The sequence below is a fragment of the Ctenopharyngodon idella genome, chromosome 15, assembly GCF_019924925.1.
Source record: "Ctenopharyngodon idella isolate HZGC_01 chromosome 15, HZGC01, whole genome shotgun sequence".
NCBI lineage: Eukaryota > Metazoa > Chordata > Actinopteri > Cypriniformes > Xenocyprididae > Ctenopharyngodon > Ctenopharyngodon idella.
This window is the reverse complement of record NC_067234.1, coordinates 37318067-37331712: the sequence shown is the minus strand read 5'-3', so window position 1 is coordinate 37331712 and position 13646 is coordinate 37318067. Positions and strand designations below refer to the sequence as shown.

At 34.9% G+C, this 13646-nt stretch overlaps 1 protein-coding gene across 1 annotated transcript in view; it reads left to right on the top strand.

Annotated features, from left to right (window-relative positions):
- Positions 1 to 6470: 6470 nt before the first annotated feature.
- LOC127495212 (diacylglycerol kinase delta-like) overlaps positions 6471 to 13646 on the top strand; it is a 46532-nt gene continuing 39356 nt past the window's right edge. Inside the window, exon 1 of the mRNA XM_051861915.1 lies at positions 6471 to 6987. Coding sequence (XP_051717875.1) covers positions 6862 to 6987 — 126 coding nt within the window. The 5' untranslated portion in view covers positions 6471 to 6861. The remainder of the gene's footprint in view (positions 6988 to 13646) is intronic.

The window sequence follows — 13646 nt, the reverse complement described above, 5'->3', positions numbered from 1 at the left end:
AGTAGTGATTAATGTTTTGTTATGCTAATTTAGAAGAGTTTCTGTTAATGTGGGTTTTTGGAGAGTTACTATCATGGTGACGAGTAGCGCATGCGGCTTGGTATGACAGCAGACAAGTTACATGTTTTAAGTTGCTGTACTCATTCAGTAAGTGCTATACCATGCTATTGTTAACATGTTAGCAAATTAGCAAGTTGGCATTTTTTGTATTTTCTTAGAGTTTAAAGTTAAGTAAATAACTCATTTGATTTGCAAGAACTCAAAATAAAAAAAAGTTAATTAACTAAACCTTTTATGTTAATTGCTATCAAAATGTATGAGTTAGCTAACTCAGTACTTCAAGTTAGGAGCAATTAACATGCATGAGTACTACAAACTCAAAACATGATAGTTCTGCTTACTTAAAATTGGGAACATCGTTAGCCCAACTTATTTGGGTTTACAGTGTAATTTACTCACCCTCATGTCATCCAAGATGTTCATGTCTTTCTTTCTTCAGTCGAAAAGAAATTAAGGTTTTTGAGGAAAACATTCCAGGATTTTTCTCCATATAGTGGACTTCACTGGGGTTCAACGGGTTGAAGGTCCAAATGTCAGTTTCAGTGCAGCTTCAAAGAGCTCTACATGATCCCAGACGAGGAATAAGAGTCTTATCTAGAGAAACCATCGGACATTTTCTAAAAAAATAAAAAATAATATACTTTTTAACCACAAATGCTGTCTTGCACTGCTCTGTGATGTGCCACGCATTACGTAATCACGTTGGAAAGGTCACGCATGTCGTAGACGGAAGTACCGCGGTAGGGTGAAAAACTCTATCTCATTTTCTCCTCCAACTTCAAAATTGTCTGACATCGTTGTTTTACCTTTTTTTGTAAAGAATGTTAGACTTATTCCTCGTCTGGGATCATGTAGAGCCCTTTGAAGCTACACTGAAACTGCAGTTGGGACCTTCTACCCGTTGGTCCCTGTTGAAGTTCACTATATGGAGAAAATATATGTTTTCCTCAAAAACCTTAATTTCTTTTTGGAACATTGGAACATTTTCATTCCATAACAGGTTCTTTATAACGGTAACACTGTATCATGCATTATAAAGGTATTCATAATGTATATTACAAGGCATTATATCTTTACATAAATAATTGTAACCAAAGTTAAAATTCATTATAATATTTGCAGATTACATGTTACATCTGAAAAGTGTTTTAATGCATAATCATTTCTAAAGGTGTGTTCAAAGAATAGACAAGTATTATAACTGTGGATACAATTATTCATGAGATCATCCAATGCAATATAAGGTGCATTACAAGGCATAATTAATGCATTAAAAATACTTTTAGAATGCATTATATATAAAGGCTGTAAGTAAAGTGTTACCAAAGGTTATTTAGATTTTTAAAATGTTCTTCACGCTAAAAGAAAGTTATTTTAAGAATTGATCACTAATAGGTTCTTTGGGGAACCAAAATGGTTCTTCTATGGCAGCGCTGCAAAAAAAATAATAAAATAAAATAAAAAAATTAAATTAATTTCAATTAAATTAAATAATAAAACCTTTTTGAACCTTAACTTTTAAGAGCGAAGGATGTTCTGTTTGGTTGCAAGCTGGTGATTTAAGTTTAAGCAAATTTGACTTGTCAAACACCACTGATAAATGTAGCACATTTTGCTATAAATTAAAGCAAAGTCAAATTAATAATGCACAAAAATAATGCACTTAAATTTAGCATTGTATATTAGTGAATAACTATAACGACTTTCATCAATAAACAGCAATCTGACAAGACAGATGGATGGACAGACAGAAAGTGAGACAGATTGATCACCCACCATGTTCCAGTGATGCAGCATCTCTTCCTCAGCATGTGAAAAAATCTCTGATGTCCAGACGCCTCACACTTATATAGCTGCACCTGTGCGAGTGTGTTTGTGTGTTTGGCCTCTGGGAGTTGGATTTTTTTCTCTCTCCATTCTCCTCGACCTCATTAGGCCCAGAATATCATGAGTAATAATACAGTAGAGAGAAAATAGGAGAAAGCCATTGTGTGTGTGACACAGCAGTGTGAGAGCAGGCGCGGCTCCGTCAGGACTGTAACAGGAGAGAGTCGATGCATCTCTGGAGATGATTTATAATACAAGGAAGCATGGGAACACAGCAGTCCTTCGACCTGATCCAGGTCAGATCTCACTCACACACACATTCATACACATACACACAGAGGATACTCTTTCTGTAAGAAAATGCAACAATAATACGTTGAATATCTTATCACAGATCTGTGCATTGACGAGTATCCCATAATGCAGCAGTGCATTTGTTATTTTAATCTTTTATTTTGACAGCTGTAGAGTCACACTGTAATTATTACAGAGTGATTCTTGTGCTATTTATTTCATGCGGTTTTGACAGTGTCAGTTTTCCTAGATTAATGTGCAGAAACAATTTTTTAAGTCATTTGTAGATTGTTTTACTGGAAGAGTGAAACACTGTGGATCTGTGCCGCTTACAAAACATTTTCTTTGAGCATCTCAACCAAGAATAACAACAACAACAAAGTAATGTGTAGCTTGTGTTTTTGTAATAAACATAGTATTTTTATTTTATTTTTGCTTGCTTGCTTTGTTTGCTTGTTTTTAAATACGTAGTGCCTTTCAGGACCCCAAGGCCACTTTACAATGGATCTGAAATACCAATAACCAAATTTTCATTTTCATGTTTTTTTATTTCTTACAGAATTACGGAGCCCCGCACATGACATGCAAGAAAAAAAATTAAATCATGCGCACGATTTACTAATTTGTTCCTTCGGCTCCGTACAGAATAGTTTTTAAAAGACCAAAAAAAAAAAATAGCTAGGTCACATCCCCTTCTGGTATCCTTATGCGTACCATGTTATACAACGTTAAGTCATGTTGCTATATTTTTCTGTCGGTGTACTTCAGCATTTAAAAGTGTGCATTTAATGTGTTGACTTCCACTGTAAATGCTTTAATACACTACAGGTGAATAGGGTAAAAAATAAACTAATAGAAATCACCATATTTCCACAGCCGATTGATTACATTAAGAATTGCAAACATTTTTTGCATTACACATTTTCTGAAATGTTATGTTTAAATATGCAAATGAGGCATTATCTAATTAAATATGCACTAATTTGCATACATTTCTAGAACAAAAATTGGAACATCAGATATCTTATATCATATTAGAGTCAAAGGTTATTACAGAGGGGATTTTGGATATCTCTTTTTATCACTCCATAAATTGAAAATACATTTTCACTATGTTTTAGGAATAAAATCAAGCAACATAAATATATACAAACCCTCTGTAAGAACCTTCAGAATATAGATAGGAATAAAACAGGAATAAAGTTTGGTGCATGTAAAGCTGCTGAAGTGGAGATTTCTGACTCAGTGGAGATTTTGAGAAAACGGCTTTTAAAGGGGTGGTCGATTATGATTTCACTTTTTTAACTTTAGTTAGTGTGTAATGTTGCTGTTTGAGAATAAACAACATCTGCAAAGTTACGATGAAAATAATCAAATTTATTCAATGCTCAAAGTTCAATGCAAAGAGAGATATTTTCTTTTAAAGGACTACAACAAACAGCTGGTAGGGACTACAATGAGCTTCTTCCTGGGTTAGTGACATCACAAACCCCAAAATTTACATAAACCCCGCCCCTGAGAACACACAACAAAGGGGGCGGGGCCATGTTGGGCTGCTTTAGAGAAGAGGAAGAGTTGTTGTAGTAGAGTGTTGTTGTCATGCCGTCATTTTACGCCGGACTGCTTCACAAACGAGGGTCAATTCAACGCTGGATTTGCACAAAAGATTAACATGACGACACATGCTAGTGGATGAGTTGAATCAACTCCACAGCAACTACATAAATTTATCCACTAACCATTCAGAAACGTCCAGTTTCATTCTAAAAGTTGTAACTTCTTCCTGAGTCTCTCCATCAGTGTCGACTCCGGTTTGAACAATGTAAGGCTGAACACCGTTACTGACAATCCTCATTTTGGCTGCGTGAGATTCTCCAGCTTTGTTGTTGTTGAGCAACCGAAGCGTGAGCTGTTAAAGCTCCGCCCTCTTCTGGAGCAGCAGCTCATTTGCATTTAAAGGGACACACACAAAAACGGCGTGTTTTTGCTCACACCTAAATAGAGGCAAATTTGTCAAGATATAATAAATGATCTGTGGGGTATTTTGAGCTGAAACTTCACAGACACATTCTGGAGACACCAGAGACCTACATTACATCTTGTGAAAGGGGCATAATAGATCCCAGTTAAAGGTATGTACTGTAATTGAAATCTACAGACGCAAATAAATGAAGTGCTATAAAAGATACACTTACAAGTGTATTTTGTATGTTTTCTTTACACTAGTCAGAAAAAAAACACCTTTTGAAAAGTCAAAAAACCTCAAAATTGACAGATGCATGAAAAAAATGTTTTTTCCCATAGTGTCTTTTTTTAAAGCAAAGACGATTTTAGTTTGTTTTTACCAGCGGAGAGACAAATCTATACAGAGGTGCTAACTTGTGTTTAACCTGTGAAGATTTTATGTGGAGACAAATTGCCCTGAGATGGGTGTTAAAAAACATCCTTTCCTTGAATGCACGTATGAAATGTCAGTCCTAAAAGTTGTGTTTGTGTTCGGTTCATCTACATTAGTTCATTTAGCAGAAGCTTTTATTCAAGCAACTTATACACACATAATTGCAGGTTTAAAGTAAAAGTTTATGCAGAAGTGAAATGCAGAAAAGAAGAGAAAGAGAGAACAAGAGGCTTTGTTTATAGTTGTGGATCCATTGTGTTTTCAGCTGTTTCTTGAGGAACAATTTAATTCAATGGGAATTCCCCAATTAGTTAATTAGGGAAATATACATCAAACATGCTTTGTGCTTTATTTTCATCAGATTCTCTCTACTAAACTGAGCTGTAGAGCTGCTTTTAAAGTTGTTTCATAATTAATAAACACTGACGCTGTTATTGAATTAAACTGAATCCACATAAAAGCGAATTACAATTACAGACACTTCTGTTAATTGCCCATCAGGATCAGATTTCATCTGTTTTCTTCCCTATCATATAGCATGTGAAAAGAGTGAATTGCTGTATAAGGTGTGTGTGTGTTTGTGAAAGTGAGAATCACCGAAGAAGAATGTGTTATTGAATTATTTGCGGGAATGCATCCTAATGTGTTTTTCTGAGGAAGTATGCATTGGCGAGATGTGAAACACAGATGTGAAACTGGACACACAAACACAAACAAAGCCACGGCTACTTCTTCACAGCACCGCCCAGCTCCTGACCCGCTTTCTACTGTCCTTCGCTTCTTCACACTGTTTATTGAGTTCCAGACCCGCTGTATGTGCTGCGTAACCAGCCCAAAACCATCAGGATCAGGTCTATAGTCAGGGTGTGTGTTTACAGGAAACAGGTTATATTCTAGACTGTTCCATAACCTCGAGTTAAACATTTCGCTTCAGGCTTTATTGTTCTTTAATGTCTTTCTCATGTATCATCCATCACGCCGACTCAGATTAGCTGACTTATCAAATAATGCTCTTGAATTGTTTTGTTTACCTTCATTATTTGGTGGAGTGTTTGGATCAAAACGATGATATCCAACACAATACATAAGAAAAGAAGAGGTTCACTTCCTGAGAGGATGATGTTGGAATTTTGAATGAATTCTTTACGGGAATATCCATTATTCTAATGATGTTAAAGGGGTAGTTGATTATGATTTGACTTTTTTAACTTTAGTTAGTGTGTAATGTTGCTGTTTGAGCATAAACAACATCTGCAAAGTTATGACACTCAAAGTTCAATGCAAAGAGAGATATTTTCTTTTACAGAAATCCCTGTTTAAGGACTACAACAAGCTTCTTCCCGGGATAGTGACATCACAAACCCCAACATTTACATAAACCCCGCCCCTGAGAACACTCAACAAAGGGGGTGAGGCCATGTTGTGCTGCTTTAGAGAAGAGGAAGAGTTGTTGTAGTAGAGTGTTGTTGTCATGCCGTCATTTTACGCCGGACTGCTTCACAAACGAGGGTCAATTCAACGCTGGATTTGCACAAAAGATTAACATGACGGCACATGCTAGTGGATGAGTTGAATCAACTCCACAGCAACTACATAAATTTATCCACTAACCATTCAGAAACGTCCAGTTTCATTCTAAAAGTTGTAACTTCTTCCTGAGTCTCTCCATCAGTGTCGACTCCGGTTTGAACAATGTAAGGCTGAACACCGTTACTGACAATCCTCATTTTGGCTGCGTGAGATTCTCCAGCTTTGTTGTTGTTGAGCAACTGACGCGTGAGCTGTTAAAGCTCCGCCCTCTTCTGGAGCAGCAGCTCATTTGCATTTAAAGGGACACACACAAAAACGGCGTGTTTTTGCTCACACCCAAATAGGGGCAAATTTGACAAGCTATAATAAATTATCTGTGGGGTATTTTGAGCTGAAACTTCACAGACACATTCTGGAGACACCAGAGACTTATATTACATCTTGTGAAAGGGGCATTATAGGTCCCCTTTAATCATCTTTAGGTGGTGTATTAAGTCAGGTGACCTATGTTCCACTAATGTTTCATAAACACAAAGTTGGTTTCGTCTTTATGCTATCTTTCTTTCAAATACAGTGTACTTGCATCTTAATTTTGTACATTTTCTCAGCTGCAGCTCTTCTGTCCGGTAGGCGGCGCGCGTTCTCTCGCTCTCCGGGCTGTCGCGTTCGCTCTGTCCGTGTGGCGGCGCTGTGCGGCCGGTCCCGCTGGAACACGTCTCTGTGAGTGTGAGTCCCGGGGGCTGAAGCGCAGGATGGCGGCGGTCGGTGCTGCTGCTGCGGCTGAGGCCGAGTCGTCGGACAGCGAGCCGGAGCAGGAGCACGGGTCCCCGCAGAAACTCATTCGGAAGGTCTCCACGTCCGGTCAGATCCGGAGTAAGGTAATATAACACGTGTATGTGTGTTTAGTGTTGTTCTGCAAAGAGAAAAAGCGCTTCAGACCGAGCGGCCCGTCCGAGATCCGCGACATTTCCTGCGTGTCCAGACCCTCCGGTACCGACCGACACAGACGCCGGTCGCGGACGACAAGCGCGTGTGAATATAACGGTACCGCGCGGCACTGTGATGAGCGGACTCTGCACGCACGCACGCGCGTGCGTGCGTGCGTTCGAATGCATTGCAACATTGTAACCGTTTGTTTGGAATCTGTGATTTTGAAAATGAAACACTGTAACATTCTCAATTCAATGGAAGCGCAGGGGTTACATTGAAACACAAATGACCTTTCAAAGAAACACTTTCTGTTACAATACAACAGTTACTACAGTAAAACTATAGTCAAAAATAGACGTAACTAATACAAAAAACATTCTAAAAGCTCCTTACGCTATTTTAAGGAGATCAAATTCATTTATTATGATTTAACAGCAGCAAATATATACTTGTTTTTGTGGAAACATCATATCTGTTTGTCCATCTGTCTCAAACCTCACAAAAAATCCCTCTGGTAATCACAGTTTATGTTTAAACGTCATAGTTACAACATTTATTATTATTACTGTTAAACTGTGGTAAGTTGGAATTAACCAACTTACCACAGTTTTACTGTAATAATAACAATAATAAATGTTGGGATAGCACCTTTTTTTTTGACTGTATGATGGAGCTGTGAGATTTAGTGTCATTTTTGCACTTCAGTAAAAATAGCTGCAGAACTGTGGTGTTTTGTAACAGATGTGGTGAGAGCTTTAAGATATGAGCTGGTAAACCAAAGGTTGTGTTTTGAGTTATTATCACCATTCACACTTATAAAAGGTTTGCTGTTCAGAATCATAGTAATAGTGTTGACATTTAAAATTTGTTCCATTACAACAGCTAAATGATAGATAAAGTGATAAAGAATAAGACCTGTACATGTTCTTGCAGAATTCACTTCCTGTGAGACTGATTTCGACAGTCTTCTGTGATTGATGTAATAATGCATTATTGAAACATGTTGGAGCAGGATTTATTAATGCATTTGCTCTATTTGAAACACTCCAAATAACAATTTCAAGTTTTGCTAGCTATGAATATCAGTTGATTTCTCGGTGAGTTATGTCTGAGGTATATAGTTCGCAGTATCATTAGCTTAACCATTGCATAACTGCGAGATCTTCTTCAGTAATAGCTTGTGTGTGTATTGACTGAGATCACACGCCAGATATGAGAGATGATGCTCTGTTGCTTAGGACGGACCGGAGATGATTCGTGCTTGCATCATTTATGCTATCTTCTGTTTTATTGTTTAATATCTTTCACCTAGAAAACCAACCAGTGTTATTTACTCATGCTGAAGGGCAATTAACAGCCCGAGTCTGTAGAAAGTGCTTATGAGTTATTAAAAAGATATAGACGAGCAAAAAATATTTTTCTGAATTAACGTCACATGGGGGATTTTTAGCTCATGCACCTGCTTTCATATGCAAGGCCAGTTAAAATTAATTTTGTGCTGTGCATACTTTCATTAAATCCATAAATCTGCAAAACTGTACACACCCACACAAAAGATGAAATGTAGCACTTCCTTTCAAGCTGCTTTTTACAGTAAAAGTGTACCAGGCACTGACATGAGGGTAAATGTTAATGCAATATTTTTTATTTTTAGATGCACTTTTCCTTGTAGCCTATGGGAAGTGTGCTTGTCTATATAGGGCGCTGTGGTTTCGGTGATGCGGAAAATGCGGACGAAATCACGGAATCCAATTATTGAAATGGAATTTACAGTATGACACGGAATGCCGTAGAATTTGGCAAAGTTTGAATGAATTAATGAAAAGTAGAGCTGTACACAGAATTGACCTGCGATATGGACTAGTGTCTGTGAATACTGAAGCGCATTTAAAGTCTGTATGAATGAGCGGCACAGTTTAGTCTACTACTCATACTGAAGCACGCGAGACGCTCACTATATGAACACATGATCTTCATCTCCAGAGCCGCTCTGAGCGTCTCTTCAGCAACATTTCACCATTTCATTTGAGAAAACTATCATTAAATACACACAGAAACTCTTTTCGACAACCTGTCAAAATAAAAGTTTGGTTCAACTTAAAGAAATTATGACAGAAATATATTACTGTTGTACAGTTGAATGTACTTCTCAAAGTAATAACATATGAAATTTGTAAAACTTTTTTTTAAGGAATAATCATGCAATTCTTCTTTTAATTTTAACAGTAAACCTGTGTTGTGCAGCTCTTTGTTTCCCAAAAATAAAAGAAATTTTACATTTTAAAAATAAATTAAATTGTTAATGTTTTATGCCTTCGTTTGATTACCACCATTTTTGATAATAAATTTATATTAAATCATAAATCCAGAAAAAAAAAAAAAAAAGGTTTTGATTTTAACTAAATTTAACTAAACCATTAAAATGGAATCCAGATAAATAAAAACAGAAAACATGGAATTCGGGAAAAATAAAATGGAATTTGTGAAAAAATACAAATGTATTTCATAGGGCCCTAAAAATATACTTTTTATTAAACTTTTAGTAAATTGTTGTTAAATTGTATAAGTTTCATGATTTCAATTAATTAGACATGCTTTTTCATTACTGAAATTTAATTTACAAACTTTTATTATTTTGTAAGATGCACCCAGAAAACTTTTACAATTTCTACCAAAAGTACATTTAAAGAGTCTTTTTTATAAAATTATATATATATCCAAAATAAAAAATAATATATGTGTGTACTGTGTATATTTATTATGTATATATAAGTACACACACATACATATATTTATTTAATAAATATTTACATGTATACATGTATATTTATATATTTATATATAATTTATATTATATATATATATATATATATGTTATTTTAAATGTTATGTATTTTTGCTAAATATATACATGTATGTGTGTGTATTTATATATACATAATAAATATACACAGTACACACATATATTATGTAAACACAAACTTTTATTTTGGATGTGATTAATCGTTTGACAGCACTAATATATACTAATATATATATATATATATATATATATATATACAGTCAAACCAAAATTTATTCAGACACCTTGAACATTTCATTCATTAATTCAGTTTATTCACTATAGTTTAAAAAAATAGTAATAAAATATGACAAGATCTCAGAGTTAAACTGTCAGAAAAAAATAATCTTAATTATGTCAGATAACACTTAAGCAAAACATGGTCAGGTCAAAGTGTCTGAATCATTTTTGGTCCCAAATTTTTATCAGTTTTACTGTATGAAGAATTTTTGGGGGTCATATGTCACAGTTTACTTTATTTTGCTATCCTCACTTACATAAATCAACTATAGTGTCCTGAACACACTAGTAAAAATATATCAAAAATGTCTGAATAACTTTTGGTTTGACTGTATATATATAAAATATAACTTTTCTCTAATGTATAATGTGGCAAAACTCAAACACTATTACTACTAATTTAACCATTAAAACAAAGTCCAGGACAATTAAAACAGAATTAAACTGGAAAAAGCAGAATTTGGGAAAGAATAACCTTTCATAACCCCTATCTATAGATTGCAGTAGTTAAGGTAACAGTAATGCGTGGGTGGCCGATGGCTCTGCCGCTACATGCCCGGCCTGTAAACGAGGCTGCGTCTCTCTGGAGTGAATTCTGGGAAGCGGAAGCCGTGTCTCGCCCCTGTCATTGAGTCTGTGTGTTTGTGGTGGAGGGGAGAAAGGTCACGGTTCAGATCGGTCACGGTCTCTTTGAGTCTGATCAGACAGAGGTGAGATGAAAGGGCTCTCGCTACAGTAACCGCAGGCATCTGTCCGTTCAAAGGTCGCGATTGACCCGCGGCCGCTCCACGGAGGGGGATTTCAGAGCATTCGTCTCGGAGTTAATCCACCTTTTACTGAAAAGCATCTATGTGATGTATATACAGTTTCTCTGAGCACGTGCAGTAACGCTCAGTCTTCAGATCCGATCGCACAGCTGCACGCTGGAAATCTCGAGCAGGAACACCACACAGTTTTGCTGATATTCACTGAAGTCAGAAAAAATGTGCAACAATTGTGCTTGACACTAAGACAACTTTGTGCCTTATCTGCCACTAAAAGTGCATTCTGACAGTGTTCTTGCAATAGAGTGCAACAGTTGGGTTCTGGAAGTAAAAACATTCATTTTCTCCACAGAGAAATTGATTTTTAATGATAATTTATTTAAAAACAGCTTTACTGTGAGCTACGAGGTTGTTAATTGATGGTATTTGCTTCTGTTGAAGCTGTCAGTCCGCATTATTTCAGCTTATTTTTAAAATAATTATGTTTAACAATGGAATTCATGGTGAAAACTACGTTACCCATGATGCTGTACAGAAATTCCACCAATCAGAGTTGAAACAAGCAAAATGCAGCAAAAGATCTCTGGCTCCGCCCACTCCCGTTAAGCACTGCGAATGAAAAATTTAAATGAGTAGTTTTATATTTCTCCATAATTTTTAATTTGATCATGCTGTTCGCAATGCTTCATGGGATTGTAGTTCTCTTCCTCACTTAACCCATACACAGTCTTCTATCTTTTATCTTTTTGTCCGATTTTCAGATACTTTTTTGCTTCAAATCAAAGTTTGTAATGTTGTGATTCTCCACGTAGCTGGTTGGTTTGGTTCATGCCTTATAACTTGACTTTTTTGAAATCCCTATGGGAGAAATTAATGGATAAAATACTTCTGGAACCAATGCTGCGCTCTATATTCATCTATATTTCCATTTATTCATTTAGCCGAAGCTTTAGATTACAATCTGACATGTTCATTATGTCTACTTAACTAAATACATGAGGCTTATTGTTTACTAACCACATATTGACTTGTATTATCTTATAGGTGTATTGATTTATTACTGCCATATGTCTGACTGATAACAGAACACTTCCTGATTTAAATATTGAAACATGCATTTTCTGAGAAGCTGCTTTGAAACAATATGCATTGCAAAAATTGCTATACAAATAAACTTGAATTTGGATAAAAGCATCTGCCGTATTAATGATATTCTCACAGTATATTTTGTAATATTCCTGCAGTGCTGTGCATTTCTATTCCATTAATATTAGTGCTGCAATATTGCTGATATTCCTGCATATTTCTTCTACATTACCGCTGTTTGTCCTGCATGTGCCTGTTGTATTCGTGCATACTCCTGCAGAACTCCTGCATATTATGTATTGTTGTTTTGCTGAAGTATATAGCCCCTCGTAATGTCACAGCAACACAGCAGCTTGTAAACGAGTTATTGCAGATTAAAGTTATTGCAGTAAATGTGTTATTACAACTCATGGTGACTGATTAATACATGTGAATATGTTCTTTACATGCAGGACTGTAAATAGTGGCTCGATGTGCTGCATCTGATATCAGACAGAAATCAAAGTTTTATCTGTGAGTTATATCAGGAAGACCCTCCCACGCAGTTACTGCTGCTACATTTGCTTCTATTTATTCATATCAGTATCACACTCTTCAAAATAAAGGTTCTTTTTTGGAATCTATGGTTCCATGAACAACCCTTTACATCCAATTCCATGAAAGGTTCTTTATAGGGGAAGAAGATTCTTCACACAAAAAAAAAAACAAAAACCATTAAAAATGATCACTGAAACAAAAAATGTTTCTTTTATAGCATCAATGCAAAAAAAAAAAAAATTTTGGAACCTTTATTTTTTTAGAGTGTATTTTAGTACCATTTAAATGTGCTATTATAGTTTTTGTTAATATTTTGAATAATATTTTATATTTTTATTTTCTGTTTTTATTTCATTTTCAGTTACAGTTTTAGTAATTTATTTGTGTGTTTGTCATTTTTATTAGCTTTTTAAATGTCTATTTTTTTTTTTTTAGTTTATTTTAGTAGTTTAAATGAAACTAAATAAAAAAAGAGAGAAATGCTACCTTAGCTAAAATAAAATAATTTAAAAAAAAAAATGTTTTATTTATGGAAGAGGATTAGGGCCAAGTAATAATAAAAAAATAAAACCACCTCGAGATTAAAGTCATTATAATGCGAGGTTAAACTCGAGAAAAAAATCGAAATAAAATGTTGAGAATAAACTCATTAAATTTTGAGAATTAAGTCATGTTTCGAGAAAAAAACTCATTAAATTTAGAGAAAAAAGATAAAATAAAATGTCGAGAATAAACACGTATTCAATCATTTTATTTCGACTTTTTTCTGTGATCTTTTTCAAGTTTTTACTCGAAATACAACTTTATTTTCAAAATTTAATGAGTTTATTCTCTACATTTTATTTCAACTTTTTTCTTGAAATTTAATGAGGTTTTTCTCGAAAATACGACTTTATTCTCAAAATTTTATGTTTATTCTCAACATTTTATTTAAACTTTTTGTGTTTCGTGTTTTTTCTGGAAACACGACTTTATTCTCGAAATTTAATGTTTATTCTCAACATTTTATTTAAACTTTTTTCTCGAAACACGACTTTATTCTTAAAATGTAATGTTTATTCTCAATATTTTATTAAAATTTTTCCCCTCAAAATTGAATGTTTTTTCTTGAAACACAATGACTTTATTCCCAAAATTT